This window comes from Crinia signifera, chromosome 9, assembly GCF_055691185.1.
Source record: "Crinia signifera chromosome 9, ASM5569118v1, whole genome shotgun sequence".
In the NCBI taxonomy this organism is placed as follows: Eukaryota; Metazoa; Chordata; class Amphibia; order Anura; family Myobatrachidae; genus Crinia; species Crinia signifera.
This window is the reverse complement of record NC_139225.1, coordinates 153283036-153305999: the sequence shown is the minus strand read 5'-3', so window position 1 is coordinate 153305999 and position 22964 is coordinate 153283036. Positions and strand designations below refer to the sequence as shown.

The window sequence follows — 22964 nt, the reverse complement described above, 5'->3', positions numbered from 1 at the left end:
GTACCCTGTATAATGATTAAGCATAGCAGACAGTCACCTGGAAGTCGCCGGAGTGCTTCTTTTGGAGTCCGTTTTGTAGCTGTTGAGGCTCATCTGTTCTGTGGACTCCGTGTCACTACGCTGATCCCTCAGATCTGGAGATCCGGGAATCCTGCTGCAATACAAGTAAAGCATTTTATATTAAACACTGCGCAGGTGCCAAGTGCTGAACGATGGGCAATACTGGTACAGGAACTGGCAGATAAAGATGATAATTAGTGACCACACTGATGATCAGGGGACACATTTGCATCTTTCCAAGTGATGCCATCACCTTGTATCTACACGTGGTTCATTGTGTAGCTATGTCCGGGTGTTATCATGTAGCGTTATCCTCCAGTAAGAACGGTTAGAAGATGCAGGCGCGTCACATCCTACTTACCCGGTAGGCCTCTGTCTGTCGTGTGGACTCCGCTGGCCTTTTCTGGGTTTCTGCTCATGCATCTGTTGGGAATATTCCAGCAGCGTCTGCGCCGTGGTCTCGCGCTTGTTAGCTGTGAATAACAAAGTTTTTATCGGACGAGATATCAACATAACGTATATGTCCCAAGATTCCCACCTAAGCTCAGACAACCCTGATTCTGGGGGACAGCCTGACACCGCAACAGTCACAACTCTTGCCCCAAAAGCTGAAAGCATTGGGTGATGTGTCGCATTTACCATGCCGAGTGGCTGCAAGGCACACAATTGTACTTGGGGCCTAATTAAGACTTGATCGCAAAGCACCTTTTCTCTCAAATGGACAAAACCATGCTGCACAGCAGGTGGGGCAGATGTAACATGTGCAAAGAGAGTTACAGTGTACCTTCCATTACCTATAAATACTGGAGGACGGCCATAGTGGACAGAAGACATATTTAGTTTACCAATGATATATTTTAAGCATCATTCTCATGAATATTGGTAGAGAAGATAAAATGGGTCACCATCTAGTGTTTCCATTATATTGCCTCATTCCCTCTGTGTGTCCCAGCATCATTCATCAATGTCCCTCTCATGCCCCCTGTATATCCTCTCATGCCTCCCGGTGTCTTTCCATTCCCATCCCGAGTCTCTTCCGTCCCATGCCCATCCAGAGTCTCTCCCATCCTATGCCCATCCAGAGTCTCTCCCGTCCCATGCCCATCCAGAGTCTCTCCAGTCCCATGCCCATCCAGAGTCTCTCCAGTCCCATGCCCATCCAGAGTCTCTCCAGTCCCATGCCCATCCAGAGTCTCTCCAGTCCCATGCCCATCCAGAGTCTCTCCAGTCCCAGTCCCATCCAGAGTCTCTCCAGTCCCAGTCCCATCCAGAGTCTCTCCAGTCCCATGCTCATCCAGAGTCTCTCCAGTCCCATGCTCATCCAGAGTCTCTCCAGTCCCATGCTCATCCAGAGTGTCTCCAGTCCCATGCCCATCCAGAGTCTCTCCAGTCCCATGCCCATCCAGAGTCTCTCCAGTCCCATGCCCATCCAGAGTCTCTCCAGTCCCATGCCCACCCAGAGTCTCTCCAGTCCCATGCCCATCCCTCCAGTCCAAAGCTCATCCAGAGTTTCTCCAGTCCCATGCCCATCCAGAATCTCTCCATTCCCATCCAGAATCTTTCCAGTCCCATGCCCATACCAAGTCTCTCCACAGTCCCATGCCCATCCAGTCTCTCCAGTCCCATCCAGAGTCTCTCCAGTCCCATGTCCATCTCGAGTCTCTTCAGCCTCAAAGCCTCCTGCTAATTGAGTCTCCTCAGCCTCCTGCCTCCCTGTGTGTCACTCCAGCCTTATGCCCATCCTTAATCTCTCTAGCCTTAAGCCCCCCCCCCCCCCGTGTCTACCCAGTTGCATGCTCTTCTTGAGTCTCTCCAGCCCACTTTGTCTCTCCAACATCATGCCTTCCGAGTGTCACTCAAGCCTCATGCTTCCCACTGTGTCTCTCCAGCCTCTTTCCTCCTGTGTTTTTCCAACCCCCTCCCCCACCCCCATGTGTCCATTCTAACAACGAGTGTACACAGACACCGCAGCTCTCGGAGCTCATTCGCCAATACCTGTTAGACCTGTAGGCTTATGGCGGAGCGATATTCGCACTAAGTCACTGCCAAGGCGATTCGCAAAACGATTGATTCGCTGATCATAGAACCAGTCTCCAGTTGTTTTCTTCAGTTCCCTGCAAATGATGGAAAATGACATTGTGTATGATCTGCTAAGTGCACACAGAGAATGTGACCATCATGCAGGGACGATGGAGAATCGGCGCCAAGTGCTTTTAGCTCATATAATTCACATAATCCATTTTATTTTCAAGCTAGAAATTCATTGCACACTGGTGACCTGATGTCTGCATGGTGCTTGATGCAGTGTAACAATCAGAGGAACCGATTTCCTCTCATTTCTTATCCCATAGGCATCATAAATCGCACGTTTTACAGATTATAATTACAGAGAGATAAGGTGGGGAGGGAGTAAAATGAGACTCGCATTAGCGCTACTGAGGGCACATGCGCCAACCACTTCTAGGGATGGATCCTACAGTTAATTTTAGAGATTTATTTTGTTTGTTAGACAGATTCATATAAGCGGGACTCACGCCTCCTTCATGCACACCGTGCACTTCCAGCTGCCGGTGGCGGTGTCCATACGGCAGTCTTTGCACACCAGGTGGTTGCAGCTCCGGCAGGTGTTGGCTTTGGGCGCAATGCGCCCCATGTTCTGCTGGCAGCGGGCGCAGGCACGGTCACTGTAACGCTGACTCCCCCTTTTTGCTCCTTTTCTCCGGATGTCCAGAAGTTCATTCTTTAGCCTCCTGTGGAGAGAGACCGATAACAGTCAGGTCCTGCTGTCTACCTACTCACATAATGATAGCCTCCACCAGAGGTTCCCAAACGCAGTCCTCAGGGCACCCCAATGTTCCAGGTTGTCTCCCGGGTTCACCACAGATGGTTAAATCAAATTGACTGAGGTACTGCTAGAGTCACCTGTGTCAAAGCATGCATATACTTAAAACCTGCTCATAACTAGAACTGAGCTGAAAGGTTCTATAAGGGGGAATATGTACTAAGCAGTGAAAAGAGGGGAGAAGTGAGGAGGTGGATAGGTTGCCCATGGCAACCCATAAGCTGCTCTGTATAATTTTATTGTATGCAAATGATAAATGTCAAGTCAATGCTTATTGGTTGTAATGGGTAACTTCTCCACTGGCTCGCTTCTCCAAGCCTTTCACTGATTGGTACATCTCCAACTTAGGCGTACATTTACTAAGATGGGAGTTCTATTGAAGATAGGGTGTAGCCCATAGCAACCAGATTGTACTTCTTATTTATTTTGCACCTTCAAGAAGATCATATAGAGTATCTGATTGGCTGCCATCTTCAACAGAACTCCAATCTCAGTAAATTTACCCCTTAAAGTTTAAACAAAAACTGTAGCTTATTGTACACAGAGGGGTCACCTACGCCCCGGAACCTTTGTTAGATTAATGTAATAGGTGTGGATTGGGTTAAACATCCAAGGCTGTGTGTGCACCTTGGAAAGCATGTGACTCGGGGGCCCAATAAGGATGCAGGGGATGGCAGTGTTAGCTGGGATTATTAGTCACAGGAAAGGGAGGAGTCTTCCTCTCTTCCCTGCGGATTCCCCCCCCCCCCTCCCTTCCCGGTTTGGTCGGTTTGGGTGGGTGTGTAAGCCCGTTGCATGATAGGCGGGAAAGAACGTCAGGTTAATGGATTTAGTTCTTCTTTGTGTGATGATGCAACGTAGATGGTTTGTTTTCGGTGCGCTCCCCTCTCATTGACTTAGGCCTTCGCTGGATCACCCGCTCGGGCACAGCAACCCCATCCGGACGGGTGGGTAGTCGATGCAGTAGGTCGAGTGGATACCGCTTGACAGGGTAGGATTTATTACACATGCAGTTGGTGGAATGGAGCGTAATTAACCCCTTGAGTGGTAGGTTTTGCTGGGGCAGAACAAACCTACCAGGGCAGGTTAGTCCTGCCCCAGCAAAAACAACCACATTGGGAAGCCCCCCCTCCCTCACCTCTGCTTCGGCGTTAGTACGCTGGAGCTTCCCTGCCGCCGCTAGGGTCCCCGCTGCCTTAGCCGCCAGCCGGTCACATTCAGCAGTGACGTCGGCGGCAGGCTGGGGGATGTTCGCGGCGGCTCGGGAGGACTCGGGTGCCTGAGCGTTCCCGAGTCCCCCCGAGCCGCCCCGAACATCCCCCAGCCTGCCGCCGACGTCACTGCTACTAAAAGTATGGCGGAAGCGGTGTTAGAAGAGCTCCGGTGTGTGATCGCCGGAGCACAGGTGGTGGAAGGTGGGGGAGGGGGGGCTCTAGAGGTGGTGCGCCAGTGGTGCACACCTGGACACCACTGGCTCACACCTATTTCATATTTGTGGTATGCTCAGAAATTTTCCAGGACAGCCCGCTGCGGCAGCACAGCTGAGCCCTGAAAATTTCCGGGCATACCACTCAAGGGGTTAATTAGCCGTTCTTTCTTGGCCACCATTAATTATTTATAAATTAATCTAGCTTAATTCCTTTAAATAAATCAGCTAACAATTTCTGCCAAACCTAAGTCTCCGAGTCTTTATTTCAGGGTTAGTTATAGAAGTTAGGAAATGTGGAATGTATGCATGCTAGAGGTCACACGTCAGACGGTAGGATGTTTATAGTTTTTATGTCCATTTGCACAAGAAAATTCAAATAAACTCTACACCAGTGATGGCTAACCTTGACACTCCAGCTGTTGCTGAACTACACAACCCAGCATGCCCTGCAACAGTTTTAGCATGGTAAAATAGAAAAACTGTAGCAGGGATGTGTAGTTCAACAACATCTGGAGTGTCAAGGTTACAACAACATCTGGAGTGTAGGCCATCACTACACATTTATAGAAAAGGTACAAAACGCTGCACAGGGCAAAACCATCAGTGTATTTCCCATACTCGCCTGAAATGCCTGTGCTGGGTAATTGGTAAGGTCCTAATGTAATGGTAATACACAATAACACGGATAGTTACGGTCATAGATAAAAATAGAGAAAAAAATAGAGAGAAAAAATAAATCAATGCAGAATCAGACTTGTGCTACATTCAGTATTATTGCCCTTCTAATCTCGCAGACATGATCTGCAAACACTGAGGGATCTCACGCATTACATATATCCCTAGCGGGACAGATGGGGGATGTGGCTGTGGGCAGGGCAGCTGTGATTGCAGCAGGTATCGGAGATAGATGGATCACTTCTGTTATTGGTATTTGCTCTTCCCTTAATATAAGCTACTTCTCTCTGGCCCTTATTCTGATCGGTGCGGATATTACCGCATGCGTACGTCCCGCCGATGTTGATCGTCTGCGCATGTGCAGAGGTCACTCTGCGCATGTGCAGGCGGTTTCGCCGCACAGATTCTTTATACGCCGCACAGGGGGCGTAGAGGGGCGTGAGGGGCTACTTAGCCTCATTACCCTATGCATACGCCCCGCCTTTCATGGGCGTTCCCATGCAAACGCGGGGCGTATGCATGGTAATGAGGCCGTGACGCGTGGGTACGGGGCGGGCATCTGACATCGCCGGATGTCAGCTGCCCGCCCCCATACATGATTTCACACGGACAAGTGTCCGTGTGGTCTTGTGTGGCGGGACCTGGTGGAGCGTGCGGCCCTGCATTCGATGTTCGGCGACCATCGAATGCAGGGGCTGCTCCCAAGACGGAGGAGGCGTATCCCCGTCCAATTTCATGCGGATCGCCACATATCCGCGTACGGACGGCAGGTGGCGATCCGTATGGAAGGCGGGGATTCGCCTGCACGGTCGCGGCCGCATATTCTGATCGGGCCGCACCGATCAGAATAAGGCCCTCTGTTATCAGCCAACTCAGGCTGCAGATGGGGCGGACTACAGTGTCCTTGCATGGGATTTCTGATCAGGAATTCTCCTGGGGGGGGGGGGGTTTGAGAGTGGTGCAACAGCAGCTGAGGGTCTGGAAAATTTATGCAGGTTTTCCAGCTTTTCTCTAACAGGAAAGAGACTTCAGTAACAATTTTTGCAAATGTCAATATTGATATCTGAGGTCGATGAGTAATGGGTTTTACCATCAACTTCCCGACTTCCTGGCTCCTGCTTTGTTCTGATTGGAGCCAGCCTCTCCGAGGAGACAGTGACATTTAATATGGTCTTTTGTGTGTTTCCAAACATTAAAGTTTTTTCTCCATGATCCCCCCAAGCCCCAGAAATTATTATATGTTGATGGTCAGGGCTTCCATGTCCCACCCAAGTGACCGTGTACCCCAGCCCCCACCTCCAGGTCCTGTTTAGAAGGAGAACGGGAAGCGGAATGCTGAGGAAAAAAGAAAGAAAATGCAGATGCACGCTCTCTACCAAACACTTCTGCCGTGGAGGGAAGTTGAGGTGTTAAGCATAATTTTACATATTAGATTAATGAATAGTGCTAAATTAAGTGTTACATTGAATTTCATTGTAACACCCTAATTACCTCTCACCTACTGTATGTGACCCGCTAAGCACAGAGCTGCTGCTTCTTACTAATGTGAAATCTCAACCCTTAAACCTCTCACTAGGGTAATGACTTGGGGCAGTAGGCGGTCACTGGCCTGGGGGGTCCTGTGCTCTGTATGTGAACCTCAAACGTCCAACCAATCAGCTCCTTACTGACTTTTTTCAAACATAGCCTGTAACATAGCAGTTAGCAGGTGATTGGGTACTTGTGTATTTTGACGGCGCCCACGAAATCGGCCGAAAATCGCATGGAAAAATCGGATGCGATTTTGCGGCCGATTTCTCACTTTTTCCGGCCGATTTGCATGCTGTTCCATCATTGCACACCCTCGATTTCCATCGTAGTGCATCGCATGCAATATAGTGGCATGTGATGCATGCCATGCGATGCATGTGAAGCGATTCGATTTGTAATTGTACAATCACCCTGATGGGTGCTTACAATGTTAAATGCACCGTCATTGTTTACGCCACCCCCACTATCAACGCAAACCCGAAGCGTGGCGAGCGTAGCGAGCCCGCGAGGGGCGGCGGTACGCGTCCTCAGACCTTTTCATACCCCCACTATCCACGTCGGTGTGGAGTTGATTTTAGATAGTGTGGCGAGCGCAGCGCGCCACCGAGCCTGAAGCGTGGCGAGCGCAGCGAGCCCCGCGAGGGGACGCGGAATACATGTAAAGTAATCCGCGTCCACTCGCCACGCTTCGGGCTCGGTGGCTCGCTGCGCTCGCCACACTATCTAAAATCAACTCCACGCCGACGTGGATAGTGGGGGTATGAAAAGGTCGGAGGACGCGTACCGCCGCCCCCTTGCGGGCTCGCTGCGCTCGCCACGCTTCGGGTTGGCATTGATAGTGGGGGTGGCGTTAACAATGGGGGTGCATTTAACATTGCAAACATTATTTAATTGTACAATCAGGGGCATTTTCCCGAAAATCACATCGCATACCATCGCATAGTACCTGGGGGTGTGCAAGGATGGAATAACATGCAAATCAGCAGGAAATGGCCGAAAATCGGCAAAAAATCGGCAGAAAATCGGACGCAAAATCCCATCGCAGATCAAATCGGCAGAAAATCGGCCGCAAATCGGACGCAAAATCGCATCGCAGATCAAATCGGACAAAAATCGGCCGATAAATCGGATGCAATTTACATGAAATCGGGCGCCGTTGTAATACACAAGTACCGGTGATTGGCTGGATGTTTATCTCTCATCACCCATTTATCTCTTGTTAAGGCTTAATACATCTGCCCCATTATCTCGGCAGTTACTGACCCAAGCATCCCAATACAGAGGATTCCGACAGGGGCTCAGATAGAAGCCTAAGGGGTAGATTTATTAAGCTCGGTGAAGTGATAAGCTGTCTGTTTTTTATCACCGGCCAATCAGCTCCTTCCTCTCATTTTTCAAACCAAGCCTGTAACTTCTCAGGTAGGAGCTGATTGGCCAGTGATAAAAACCAGACAGTTTATCACTTCACCGAGCTTAATAAATCTAACCCTAAAGGTGACTGGGACCAGAAATTGGCCCTGGCATTTTGAGCACACAGGCCACCTGCAGTAGGAGGGACCCTTGCACGGCTAAGCCGCGCGGTGAAAAGGGGGCATGGCCTCAAGGAAAGGATGCATGGAATCACAAAAAGGGAGGCATTACACTGCCCATTCCACATTATGCCATACACCGTAATGCCCATTCCACATAATGCTGCTCAACGTAATGCCCACTACACATTATGCCGCACACCGTAATGCCCACTACACATTAAGCGCACACCCTGATGCCCACTACACATTAAGCGCACACCGTGATGCCCATTTCACAAAATGCTGCACACCATAATGCCCAATACACAAATGCTGCACACCGTGATGCCCATTACACAAATGCTGCACACTGTTATGCCCATTACACAATATGCTGCACACTGTTATGCCCATTACACAATATGCTGCACACTGTTATGCCCATTACACAATATGATACACACTGTTATGCCCATTACATATTATGCCACATTGCTACATGTAGTCACCCCAGTACTCCTGCATATAAACTTAATGCCACTATTAATGCACCTGACGTTACACAATGCCCCCAAAAAGTGCCACTGCCACTTACATTTTTGCTGCTGTGCTGTTAGGGATGGTGGGAGGAGAGCGCTTACCCGCTCCGCACTGCTGCCAGTGGAGTTGGAGCAGAGGGCACCTTCTTCTCTTAGCTGAGGGGGGGGGGGGGTGTAATGGTGGTCTGTGTGATTGGATCCCATCGCTGGCAGGTCGGCGAAGGGTGGGATGGGAGGCAGAAAGGGGGCAGGCCCCAGCCGTGCACACAGGACAGAGGCTCGCTACTGCCCAGCTGCCCACTAGTAAGAAATCCTTCCTGCCCGGCCGCCGCAGAATGTGTCCGCACACAGTCAGTGCAGTGGCTCCCTCCTGCCCGGGCGGCCACTAGTCAGCGATCCTTTCTGCCCGGCCGCCGCAGCATGTGTCCGCACACAGTCAGTGCAGCGGCTCCCTCCTGCCCGGGCGGCCACTAGTCAGCGATCCTTTCTGCCCGGCCGCCGCAGCATGTGTCCGCATAGTCAGTGCAGCAGCAGCGGCTCCCTCCTGCCCGGCCGTTCACTAGTCAGAGATCCCTCCTGCCCGGCTGCCGCAGCATGTGGCTGCAATAATCGGACCACTAGGCCATCGGCCCTTCTGGCATTTGCCAGAAGTGCCAGATGGCCAGTCCGGCCCTGTCCATACATCAGAAAGACATTGCACCCAATCATACAATCTCAATGGATTGTAAAATGGATTGTATGCAGATTGCATGCACATAGTGATACAATGCTGGCCCCGGGAGATTGGAGGATTGGTCCTCTGATCTGACGTGCTGCACGTCAGATCAGTTGGGACTGGGAGCAGATTGCATGTGCTATTAAGCACATGCAATCTGTCTTTAGATGGTTCATACAACCAGAGTCATGTGACACTCCCTCCCTGACTAGCAGAGAAGAGAGGTGCAGCTTCCGGGCGGCCCGTGGCAGTGAAGATGCCAGGAGCCGCAGAAGTATCCAAGCGGCAGACGGGCGGGTGGCTGAAGAGAGCGGTGGATGTCCTTTTGCACAATTCTGTCACCACTCTGAAAACAGAGGATTGCTGCATTTGGGCTATTTAATAATGGCATAACACAGCAGATGTGAGCAGATAGGTAGTAGTGGCAACCTGTAAATTACTATTATTTTTTTTAATGGATTTTTGGTACTCCCATCCTTTTGATCCTAGTAGGCCAGCCCCCTATTTACATGAAGCTTCAATCATACAATCATGCAGCAGATGAATTGTATGACAGATTGTATGACAGATTGTGAGTACATCGTGTGTCCAAAAACTATAAAAGGACTGCCGGGGAGTTGAAGGGAAATTGGACACAATCATGATTGTAAAGCTGGGTACACATATATACAATCGTCGGGCCGTTCTTCCGTTCTGGGTCGGATGGCTGTTCAATTGTATAGGTGTGTACGCTGTCCTGTACGAGCGATAAACGGACAAAAATGGTCTTGTCCGTCCATACTCGGTCAGTCGAAGGCTCAGTGCTGTTTAATTTTCATCCGACAGGACGGCCCATATCGGAACAAAAGTGCAGTGTGTACGCACGTTCGATCGATATGCTGGCCATTCTTGCGACTATACTGCCAAAGCTGGAATGCCCATGTGGGCGTTCCATAGCTGCATGATCTCTTCTACAGCACAGCATTGTCATTGCATGATGGTTAACACCCCTGCTGCACAGGTACTTGTTGTGCCACGTAAAAAGTTAAGTCCGGCAAACCGCTCTGAAGAATGGTTTATCTGGCCGTCTAGATGTAGTCAGCCGGCAGGGTGACTAGAGACAGACATACGGAAAATAGCCGGAGTGCACGTCTAGATGTAGTTAGCCGGCTGACTACATCTAGACGTGCACCCCGACTATTTGCTGTATGTCTGTCTCTAGTCACCCTGCCAGCTGACTACATCTTTTAAAGTGGCACTACAAGTACATGAGCAACAGGGGTGTTAACCATCATGCAATGACAATGACAATCAAGAGAGTGTGTACGGTGGTACAATCTTTTTCTTGCGACTGTTTGGACGGGAGTACATCGGACGTCGCAAGTAAAATTGTACAGGTGTGTACGCACGTATCGCCAGTTGTTTGTGGACGGTGTAACTTGTGATTTTCCAAGAAATTATTGATTGAGTACCACTAAAGCACCCGAGCTCCTGCCTGCACCTCTATGCCCCCCCAGTTACAGTGTCCCCCAGCTGTTACAGAGGGATTTGGAGCAGTAATAGTGCAGTTAGGAGCCATATTGTGAATACAACATACAACAATAGCACATTTACCTGACTCTCCGGTCCTCCGCTTTCCGGAGCTCCTCATCTCGGTGCAGAACCTGTATGATGAGTTCGCGCTCCGTCTCGGACAGAAAGGACAGGTTGACCACTTCTGCATTTTGGGTCATGTCGGCTCCACGGTGATCACCCTCTTATGCCGCAAATTCCTCAGTCAGCCTTAGGGAAAACGGACAAAAATCACAATTTAAAAAAAATGAGGTGTTACATTACTACATGCTCGTGCAATGCTGTACAAATATGTCACACAATAATCCAGTCTACCCAGGTTGTCAAAAATTCAGGAGATGTTTTTTCTTAGAGTTAAATATCCAGAAGTTCATAAACAGGGCGTCCAGCTACGGACGAGCGACGAGGCTTATAGCCAATGGTCTACGTGTACTCGCAGCCTAATGCAATATAAATGCCGGATGAGTAATGAGCACAACCCTCTTACATATCGTCACCAGGCCCCTTCCAGCTCTTACCGGTACATTATCTCCAATTAGATCCTCACCGCGCCAATAAAGGGAGAGGGCACAATGTCAAGCAGAAGAAATGCATTTCGAGGATAGATTAGCGTGACATGTTCCTGATCAGGGTTGGTGACACCTCGGTAATCATCAATGCCCTTAGGCACTTTTTAACAGTTTTTCTGGGCCAACTTATACATATTAGATCTATATACTAAAACGAATGCTGGGTACACACCAGGACGATTTCCCCTCAATCCCGTCAATCCTGATACAATCTACATACAATCGGTCGGCATTGTATGTACTTTTTTGTCATTTTGTTGATCATATTTCGATTCGATGCGCGTACCCGATGCTCGTTTGGTCCAATACCATCGCATTGGGATCGGATCAAGATCGTTTCGCAAAAAAAAACACTTTTTGCAAATTGTTTGCTGGGGACTGCCCGGGAGCTTCCGGGCAGTGCAAGCATTAGGTCGACACCATTAGGTCAACATGCATTTAGGTCGACATGACTTAAGGTCAACAGGCAGGAAAGTCGACGCGACTTAAGGTTGACAGCGTCATTAGGTCGACAAGGGTTTTTTTACTTTTTTTTTTAGCCAAAAAAACAGGCGGCATTTCACGCCCTACATCCACTAGGGCATGGTCAGAGAATAAAATAGTGTGCCGAGCGCAGCGTGGCACCGTGCCCTAAGCATGGCGAGAGTAGTGAGCCATGTGAGGGGACGCGGTGCTACATTTCGGTGTCCGTGTCGACACGACAGGCGGTATGTGTCGACAGGTGGTATTCCATGCCTTACCATCCACTAGGGCAGCGGTTCTCAAACTGTGGGTCCTGACCCAAAAGTGGGTCCCGACCTTCTCAGCATGGGGTCGCGACTCCATGTTGTTGACCATCAGGCTGAGGACTTTTCTAATCTCAGTCAGTGATTCAAGGAGTCTGAATAATCTGTTGAGTTGTCTGTTACTTCAGACTCCTCCCATCATGTTGTGCCTCCATAATGCTGCCATATATGTGCTGTCTGCTGACTACACCTGTGATGTTATGACCTTCTGCAGTAACTGCTGGGGTCCTGTAATTATTTGTATTGTCTGATGGGGTCACAGAGTAAAATAGTTTGAGGACCCATGCACTAGGGCATGGTGGGAGAATAAAATAGTGCGCTGAACGCAGCGAGGCACTGAGCCAGAATCATGGTAAGTGCAGCGAGCCATGCATACGTTTTAGTGTTTATGTTGACTGTGTTGACATTCCGGTTAAAAAAAAAAAAAACCATGTCAACTTCTTCAATGTCGACCTTACCCATGTCGACCGAATGACCCCGTCAATCTAAAGTCATGTTGACCTTCCAGCATGTCTACCTTAACTCAAGTCGACCTAAATGCACGTCAACCAGTAAGTTACATTGGCACAGCCATCTTGCAGTAACCTTACTAACATTACATCAAGACGGGTGATAGCTAACAAACATGGAATTAATTTTATTTTATTCCTCGGCTGTCCACTGCTGGTGCAGTGCAGTGTAACCCTGTGTGTGCGTATTATTGCAGTGCGGTGTAACTTTGCATGTGTGTGCTGGTGCAGTGTGGGAAGGAAAGGAGAAATCATGAGGAGTAGGACCGAGACAAAATTAGGAAGGAGAGGGGATCTACCATAGTATAACATGTATAAAGGGGTTCTGTGGCATAATGTGTGTAAGCGGCAATACTGTGGTGTAATATGTATAAGGCTACTACCATGGGGAGTTATAGGACTAACGAATATTACAGTGCGACATGTGTATAAGGCAATGTTGCCCATAACAACCAATCAAATTCTGTCTATCATTTTCTAGGATGCAAAAGGGAAATAATAGTCAGCATCGAATTGGTTGCTATGGACAACCTAACTTCTTGCTGCAGCCTTTGGCCAATAATATTGAAAATGTTAAAACATTATTATGAGGGGTTCAAAATTGACTGGAGGGTCATTCCATGGTAACAAACGTTACAGGTGGACTAAACAGATCATGTGAAATATATATATTTTTGATCCTGTGTTTTGAATATTTAGTGAAAAGTAAATGTTGTTTGTGTGGTACATGATATGCTTTCATTTTGATGCAAAGCTTGTCATGGGGTAACAAATGTTACATGAAAAGGACATGGTCAGGGAATGACCCTGGAAATAGCTGGAAATTAATGTCATTGTGGTTAATATACTCTAGGAACAAAAAAAACAAAAAAAGCCCAGCATGAGAGGACACACAATTTACTTTATTATGTAAATATTCAGGGGGATATGCTCGAAAGCAAAAAAATGCAGTATCGGGGGTTTTCCGTATTTATTGCATGCTCTAGTGCCCGCTCAGGCAGGGCCAGCGCTGCGGAGGGAATCACCAGCTTTTGAAGCTTATGGGCTTCTCTCCCCAGCGCTGTGTGTGGGCATGCCCCGCAGCCTGCGCATGTGCGGAGGGACTCCCGGGTCTCTGACCCGAAGTCCAGGGACGGTGACGCATGGCAAAGGACAGCTCTTACCGCAAGAGCTGTCCTTTGCTTTACTAATCGCATATGTTAGAGCACATGCGATTAGTATCGTGGTAGCTGGCAGTGGGGCGAGAATGGGCGGCGGATGTTAGAACAGTCAGTTATTTCTGGATATTTAGAGAGATTACAACGTCCGTCAATCTGACATTGAGCTGCCGTCATTATCTGGGTGCAGTAACCATCAGACTGTTAAACACTGAATAGTTTGGGAGGTGTGCTTCTATACAACGGGCCTAGCGCGCGCTTCCATACAACGGGCCTAGCGCACGCTTCCATACAACGGGCCTAGCGCGCGCTTCCATACAACGGGCCTAGCGCGCGCTTCCATACAACGGGCCTAGCGCGCGCTTCCATACAACAGGCCTAGCGCGCGCTTCCATACAACGGGCCTAGCGCGCGCTTCCATACAACGGGCCTAGCGGGCGCTTCCATACAACGGGCCTAGCGCGCGCTTCCATACAACAGGCCTAGCGCGCGCTTCCATACAACAGGCCTAGCGCGCGCTTCCATACAACGGGCCTAGCACGCGCTTCCATACAACGGGCCTAGCGCTCGCTTCCATACAACAGGCCTAGCGCGCGCTTCCATACAACGGGCCTAGCACGCGCTTCCATACAACGGGCCTAGCGCTCGCTTCCATACAACGGGCCTAGCACGCGCTTCCATACAACGGGCCTAGCGGGCGCTTCCATACAACGGGCCTAGCGCGCGCTTCCATACAACGGGCCTAGCGTGGGCTGCCGTACAACGGGCCTAGAGTGTGCTTCCGTAGAACGGGCCTAGTGTGGGCTTCTATAGAACAGGCCAAGCGCAGGGTTGCCAACCCTCCCGGAATGGCCGGGAGGATCCCGAAAATCGGGTCCCCCTCCCGGTCCCCCGGCTGTCCCTTTCCCCCCTCATGTACCTTGTGGTGGCGTAAGCGTTAAATTGCTGCGATTCGAGGCATTTCGTCGGAAGGGGACGGGGCTAAATATGCAAATCACGGGGCTAAATATGCAAGCCCCGCCCCCTCATCGGAGACCCGCGTATTGCGGTATTTGCATTACTGGGGGAAGGGACTGATGATGTCTCCATCAGGCCCCGCCCCCAGAAGTGACGTTGACAGTCTCCTCTCCGGGGTTCTCCCGGAGAGGAGATTGTAAAAGTTGGCAACCCTGGCCTAGCGTGGGCTTCCATAGAACGGGCCTAGCGTGGGCTTCCATAGAACGGGCCTAGCGTCTTGTACAATACACCCAGAAATAAAAAAGTTTCCTTTATACAAAAAAGTGCTGATCAGTAAATACAATGGGTCGGCTGGTGAAATCTATAATATTTTTAGTGAATCTAGTGTAACCACCACCAGTTAGGGATGGCCATTGACGATTTAAAAAAATATTGATGGTTTATGACCGATGTAGAATAGTTTTGCCATCGATGGGGGGAGAACCAGATGGTCTCTCTCTATTGATGTCAACGCATAACTAATAGTTTCTCTTTTTCTTAGCTGAGGGACTACCGGTAGGACATCGCATAACTCCGCCCCTGAAATCTGTAAAGCCCCACCCCCAGGTTCTGATTGGTCCATGGACCAGTCAGTCAAATAAAAGGGATAGCCATCGATAGTTAAAACCATTGATGGCCAAACATTACATAGTATTCTACCAACGATGGCCATTTGCACTACGACAATGACCATCTGGGATACGGTATTATTGTCGACACAACTTAGGTCGACAGTCATTAGGTCGACAGGTTTCCCACCTGTCGACCCAACGGTGTCGACCTAATGGGTGTCTAGGTCAACAGGGTACAAGGTCGACAGGGTACAAAGTCGACAGGTCGGAAGGTCGACATGGGCTTTTTTACTGTTTTTTGAGCCGACGTGTGCCAACAGGCGGCATTTCATGCCCTACTATCCACTAGGGCGTGGTGGGAGAATAAAATAGTGTGCCGAGCGCAGCGAGGCACCGTGCCCGAAGCATGGCGAGCGATGCGAGGGGCTGCGGTTGACTTCCAACTGTGTCCATGTTGACTGTGTCGATCTTCGGGTAAAAAAAAAAAAACATGTCGACCTTCCGACCTAACCCATGTCGACCTAACGCTGTCGACCCAATGGTGTCGACCTAAGTGTGGTTGATAAAACGATCCACACCCTGACCATCCGTACCACCATTATACACTGCTGCATTACGGTACAGTAACGAGTGTTCAAGCAACCAGCTCTGCGTGATACCCAGGGACAAATCCCTGATTTCATAGGGACACAATCATTGCCAGCTGCAGACTCCATGAACCACAGGGCCAAGCAGGAGAGACTTGCTCCAATCAGAGCAGGGCTGTGACACTTTCGTAACCTGCTGAGCCAATGAGGCTCATGCTGGCAGTGATCAGTCCTGACAACTCTTACCACAAAGCAGCACAAGGTAGGAATGGACATCGTATGCCCACCATCAAATGATGGCTGAGCATCCACCATCGAATCTTTCAATGCGATGGTCCCTGACCATCGCATCAAAAGGAATAGCAAAAAAAATTCATATGATTTGCGTTGTGCTCACCTCAATGGGCCTCATTGGCTTTTGTGGTACTACAATGCCCAGCATGCACTGCATCCTCAGGAACAACACTGTGCAATCTCAGGGTTAAGGGTGTGAATTGTTTAATACAAATGTTCATAGGCCTTTGTGTTGTGGCTCTGTGTCCCGTTCCCATAGCAACAGCTTTGTTGACATTAGGAAGGTGTGGTCGTAGAGCCAGCGCAGGGATTACATCTCCCCACAAACAGGAAGTAAGTGCGCATCCCTCTGTATCATCCCTCACCTGCCCGCATCCAGGTGCTGTACCTGACAGGTATACATTCCACCACAGAATACCTCCACATGTAGCAACAAGCAGCAACACCTCCACGCGCCAAATGCAAGGATCTGCTGCCAGAATCATTTCTATCAATTCATAGGGAACTTCTTCCTGGTATCAGATAGATTATGCCAATACCATTACTCCTAGTGACAGCAGGGGGGAATGTACTAAAATGTGAGTTTTACAAGTGAGAGATCTAGTAATAATCCTAAAGAAGGTGCTACATAAATCAGCAGTAGGGATTATTTACTAAAGGTGGCCATACACTATTGGGAGAAGTTGCAGCAGTATATGGCCATCAGATCCCCCCTTGAACCGCCTGGGATCTGCTTCGGCAGCAGGATCGCATGTGATACATCGCAAGTGGTCCTTCTGCGTGTGACATATCGCACATTCCCTGCCGCTGGGAGGGGGTCTCAGTTGGAGGTCGGATGGGCCGCACGTCCGACCTGTGCATCGGATCTGATGTCATACACATGCGATTTTGGATGATTTCACCCGATTTCTAGTCCGATCTGTCAGAATCGGGTGAAATCGGGCCAAAATTGTATGTGTATGGGAGCCTTAATTAGGGAGTTCTACTGAAGATGGATGTTGCCCATAGCAACCAGTTTCTACTTCTTATGTATTTAGCAGCTTCTAGAACAGTGGTTCCCAACCTGGGGTAGATTGAGAGGAGGGGTACATACATGAAAAGCCTAATCCAGGGGTACAGGAGAGAGAATAGGTTGGGAACCGCCGTTCTAGAAGATAATAGATGGTATCTGATTGGTTGCTCGTAGCAACATCTCATCCTCGGTAGAACTCCCATCTTAGTACATAAACCCCTCACAGTCAATTTAGGTGCCAAGAAAGTACTGGCAGAGCCACTATCGCAGCGATGGGTATCCGGACAGCTGACAGACAATGATGTCTAGGTCGCCACCAAATAGGTCGGCATGCACAAATGTCAACATAGACAAAAGATCGAAACATGAAAGAACAACGGATTATTTATTACGGTTTCATCCACGTTGACTGTGATGGAGAACGGTAACGTGTGCCCAGCGCAGAGGTAGTGGGGCGTGGTACCTGGCCCGCAGCATAACGAGCCACTCTGCACACTATTTGGGGGTCCCCGTGCTCAGGTGTAAATTTTGACACCAATTAAAAAAAGAAAAAACCTCATGTTGACCTTTTCATGTGTCAACCTTTCGTCAATGTGACACTTGTCCATCTTTTGCTGTCGACTTAGACATTGTCTATATCCAGTGGCATTGAGAAAGGGGGGTACTTTTTACCCGGGCTCGGATCCAACTTGCCCTCTCTCCGTTGCAGGGAGCAGGTAGGGAGAGAGAGGACAGGCTGACACTGCAGCACAGCCTCTCTCCCCAGCCCAGCATACGCTGCTCAGTGCCGGGGGTGCTGAGCTCGGGAGAGAGAGACAGTTGCAGCCTGTCCTCACTCTCCCTCTGGTTTATTTTTTTCACAGGGAGCGTGATCACGCCCCCTCCCAGAAGCCCCACCCAGTGGCCACACCCCCTCCATTATACAGTGAAGTACTGCTGAAAACCTTGTTTGCCCCCTTACTTTACACCTGAAGAAATGTGCTACATCTCAGGCCCTTGATATATAGGGAGTATCCCTATCTCTGACAAATACACCTGTTTTTATCAAAGACAGGCGTTTCCAGCACTTAGTAAATCACTACTTATCTGGCGGCTGCAGGAATTTCTATTGTGCCTTCATACTGAATGGGAGCAGCACAGAGGATGAAAGCACTGTTACATGCTGTACACTGAGTGCAGTGTCACGTGGACTCCTGTCCTCCCCCATTCCGTTGTTTACAAGCTGACATGTTTATGGCCGCATACAGGATGTCAGGAATGAGGATAAACCTGTCTCTGTGGTACACATGTAACCGGCCCAGATGCTGGCGCCCATGTGTGTTCAGGAAAATTACCCAGAAATATGTGCAAATAATTCACATATTTCCTGCTACCCCGGGCACACGGTATTTACTAACTTATAGCCACCTATCTACCAACATTCGTGAGGTAATATTCAGCACTGGGCAAACCATTGCCCCATTCACACCCAGAACTCTTACCCCACTTTATTTATATATATGCATATGCAGGTTAATAGGGTTCTCATGTTTTTGTCTCTGCCAAGCTGATGAGTTGCACCTGTGAGCTGCCTTTAAAATTGTCAAATGCTCCTGATGGCGTACTAGCTGCCCAGGTGATAGGCGGGGGTGTGGGCTATGGTAGGGACCATTGGATGCTGCTCCAAGTTGTGAGAAGTTTGTGAACTGTGCTGCTGTTACTGCTGTGGAGACAAAGACACTGTTGTACTTTTACCCAGTCTATGTGCTCCTTGACACAATATTACACACACACACACACACACACACACACACACACACACACACACATTTGGATGCATTCTGTTTGCCATTGATAACACTTGTGAATCACGGACATATCACACATCTCAGTGACAGCTGCAGCCGTCCTATTGGCACTATCTGCCCAGAATGATTCCGCAGCCTCACTATAAAGAACGTTTTATGATTTAGTTCACCCAGGGTCAGTCACAGATGAGTAAACAGCACTTTTCTGGTACTCATTACATTGTTATGTAACCACTTTGCTGTTATTAGGGTTGTATAAATGCAGACAAGGCAGACTGAATTATACCGGATTACGGGGCTTTGGTCTCTGTGTCATTATTTCACGATTGATGCAAGAGGCAATTCCCAGATTCTCCCAAATCCATATAGTACGGTAATGGGTACCCTCGCGGGCACACTGCAGGCAAGGCGGCTCGCTGCCCTCACCACTGATTACCATTTCCAAATCAAGAAAAAGTTTGAGCAACCCCCCCCCTGAAAAAAATTATAATTTATGTTTTTTCAAAACCGGTCAAACTTAAGCATTGTCCACCTTTAATCTGTTGACCTATACATTGGAACCTGGAGGTTTGGGAGGGGATGTGTTTGGTTTCTAAATCGAGTACACACTCTGAGGTGCATAAACAATATGCAGGATGTCCATATAGTTAAGAGTATCATTGTGCACATTGTTCAGTGTATTAATGATAAGCCCGAGGATATCGCCAGTGACTGCATTTACGGTTGGAGGACCGGAGATGGCATTTTTACCCGTGGGATAGTTTTTGCTGCACAGCTAATATCATCAGTATTGGCAGTGCCACATATCGTACAAGGGCCCTTATTCAGATCTGATCGCAGTACAAATTTGTTCTCAAAATAAGCAAATCCATGTGCACCGCAGTTGGGGCAGATGTAACAGGTGCAGAGAGAGAGTTAAATTTGGGTGGGAAGTGTTGAAACTGAAATCTAAATAGCAGTGTAAAAATAATGCAGCCAGTATTTACCCAGCACAGAAACAAAATAACTCACCCTAATATAACTCTCTCTGCACATGTTACATCTGCCCCACCTGCAGTGCACATGGTTTTGTCCATTTTGAGAACAAATTTGTACTGCGATCAGATCTGAAGAACGGCCAATGTGTATGGACCTTCAGAAGTGAGGGTGCTAACAGGAACACTGAGTTAGGGAGTGGGGTACACAAGCCCAAATTGTCTGGGGTGCCCAGTGGGTATCTGAGTCAGCGGGGGTTGGAATAAAGCCCATACATCGGCATAAGTATCAGTGCAGTACACACTGGGTAGATGGGTCTTCTATTAAAGATGGGATGTTTCATAGCAACCAATCAGATCTATTATCTTCCAGAAGGTGCTCAGTAAATGAAATAGAATCTGATTGGTTGCTATGGGCAAGATCCCATTTTCAAAAGAACTCCCATCTTAGCAACTTTACCCTTATTTACCAAGTGTGGTATGACCTTTCCTCCACAACTGACCATGCTTCCATCCTGGCACCGGGACCTATCTGATGACTGAGGGGCTCCGGGTTTGAAGGTCATATTTGGAAGCTTGAAAGCTGGATGATTGTCTGATAAAACCTGGTAGGCGGATGAACCGCACGCGAGATATCCTGGAGGAGGTGGTGAGTTAGGAGGATGGGCGGCAGTCACCTGCACCCCACAGGGGGGGGGGGGGGGTGCGGGAATGAGGTTGGAGATGTAGGGAACAAAGGAGTGGTTTAGTGTTCCTTCTAGGAACTAGGGCGGGCAGGGCACCCCTGCACGGGGGCAGCGTAACGGGGTCGGAGCAGGCCCACCGACGTCACTGTTTTGGGCGGTCCCGGGCCACCAACATCACAAAAGGGGAATGCCCGGGCTGCCCCGTGATGGAAAGGGGCGGGCCCGGCCGGTGGCATCACACAAAGGGGCAGGTATGGTTGCCGGCGTCACTGAAGGGAGCGGACCCGGCCACCTGGAAGGCTGTACACTGCCAGGGAAGTGCCGGGCATCGCTATGTACAGCAGCGCCGGGCTTCCCCGGTCACAACAGAGGGGACAGAGGCAGGCTGTTTCAGTGGGGCGCAGCCTAGCGGGAACACTATGGTTGAGGCTTTGTAGGGGAGGGAGGGGTCTTCAATCCTGGGCTATAGTGGCACATGGAGCCAGTGATTGGCTGACGGGGCAGCAGAGGTGGAGAGAAAAATTGATTGCACATAGAAGGGGGCAATATTGGCGCTGGGCAGCTGGTAAGTTATACTGTACATGAAAGCATTTTAGAGAGAGATGTATTAAACCTTGGGAAAAATTCAGAGTTTTACATTTTAAGTGAAATATTCCAAATTAGGGATTTACAAATTGGATGGAAATTTCCAGAAAAAAGAACTTAAACATCAATAGAACATTGGACCAACTATCAGCGTTGGTTCAGATAGAAGCAGCGGGTTTAGAACCCAGAACAAATCTGATGGCAAACACCCCCACCCCCAATAATAGGCCTATGATCTGTGCACATTTTGTTTTGTAATCACAAGCTTTAAAAATAACGGCATGGGTACTCCCCAAATTGCTACCCAGCCCTGTACCTCAGAGCCTATGCTGCCATGGAGTATTTTTTTTCTCCCCCTTTGTAGTCCGGGCCTGCGGCCTGTGACCTCCTGCTGAATATAGGGCACTGCTGCTTGGAACTCCTGCCTTACACCTGTATCTGACCTGTAACTATAGGTAAGTATAAGTGGCAGGGGTCATACATGCTACAGGCTGCCACATCTTCATGTTAGTGTAGAGCAGGGGTGGCCAAACTGGTCCTCGAGATCTACCAACCGTTCAGGTTTTCCAGGCCACCTGTGGATCTGTAGGATGTGTCAGCTTGGAATGAATGCAGCATGTTTCAAAACGTGACAGTTAGTAATGACTGGACCTGTGCACCAGCTAGGTCCTGGATGGCTAAGCTTGACACTCCAGCTGTTGTTTAACTATACATCCCAGCATGCTCTGCTTGAGTTTTGCTATTTGGCCATGCTAAATCTGATGCAGAGCATGCTGGGATGTGTTTGTTGTTCAACGAAAGCTGGAGTGTCAAGGTTAGCCATCAAGGAGCAAGGTGGTCTGGGAAATGTGACAACTAGTAATGACTGCACCTGTGCACAAGATAGGTGGTCTGGGTAATGTGACAGTTAGTAATAACTGCACCTGTGCACAAGGTGGTCTGGGGAATGTGACAGTTAGTAATGACCACGGCTGTGCACCAGCTAGGTGATCTGGGGAATGTGACAGTTAGTAATGACCACGGCTGTGCACCAGCTAGGTGATCTGGGGAATGTGACAGTTAGTAATGACCACAGCTGTGCACCAGCTAGGTGATCTGGGGAATGTGACAGTTAGTAATGACCACGGCTGTGCACCAGCTAGGTGATCTGGGGAATGTGACAGTTAGTAATGACTACAGCTGTGCACCAGCTAGGGGATCTGGGGAATGTGACAGTTAGTAATGACTACAGCTGTGCACCAGCTAGGTGATCTGGGGAATGTGACAGTTAGTAATGACTACAGCTGTGCACCAGCTAGGGGATCTGGGGAATGTGACAGTTAGTAATGACTACAGCTGTGCACCAGCTAGGTGGTCTGGGAAATGTGACAGTGAGTAATGACTACAGCTGTGCACATGCTAGGTGGTCTGGGGAATGTGACAGTTAGTAATGACTACAGCTGTGCACCAGCTAGGGGATCTGGGGAATGTGACAGTTAGTAATGACTACAGCTGTGCACCAGCTAGGTGATCTGGGGAATGTGACAGTTAGTAATGACTACAGCTGTGCACCAGCTAGGGGATCTGGGGAATGTGACAGTTAGTAATGACTACAGCTGT

The 22964-nt window shown here is 49.1% G+C and overlaps 1 protein-coding gene across 4 annotated transcripts in view; it reads right to left on the bottom strand.

Annotated features, from left to right (window-relative positions):
* The window catches only part of SYTL4 (synaptotagmin like 4), a 63138-nt gene that overhangs the window by 24278 nt on the left and 15896 nt on the right, over positions 1 to 22964 (bottom strand). For 3 of the 4 annotated variants that reach the window (XM_083160307.1, XM_083160309.1, XM_083160308.1), the window contains exons 2-6: positions 10895 to 11062; positions 2595 to 2810; positions 2056 to 2174; positions 422 to 533; positions 38 to 154 (exon numbers count right to left, since the gene is read on the bottom strand). In XM_083160307.1, the coding sequence (XP_083016433.1) occupies positions 38 to 154; positions 422 to 533; positions 2056 to 2174; positions 2595 to 2810; positions 10895 to 11013 (683 nt within the window). In that variant the 5' untranslated portion in view covers positions 11014 to 11062. The remainder of the gene's footprint in view (positions 1 to 37; positions 155 to 421; positions 534 to 2055; positions 2175 to 2594; positions 2811 to 10894; positions 11063 to 22964) is intronic. The other variant, XM_083160310.1, reaches the window with a different exon arrangement.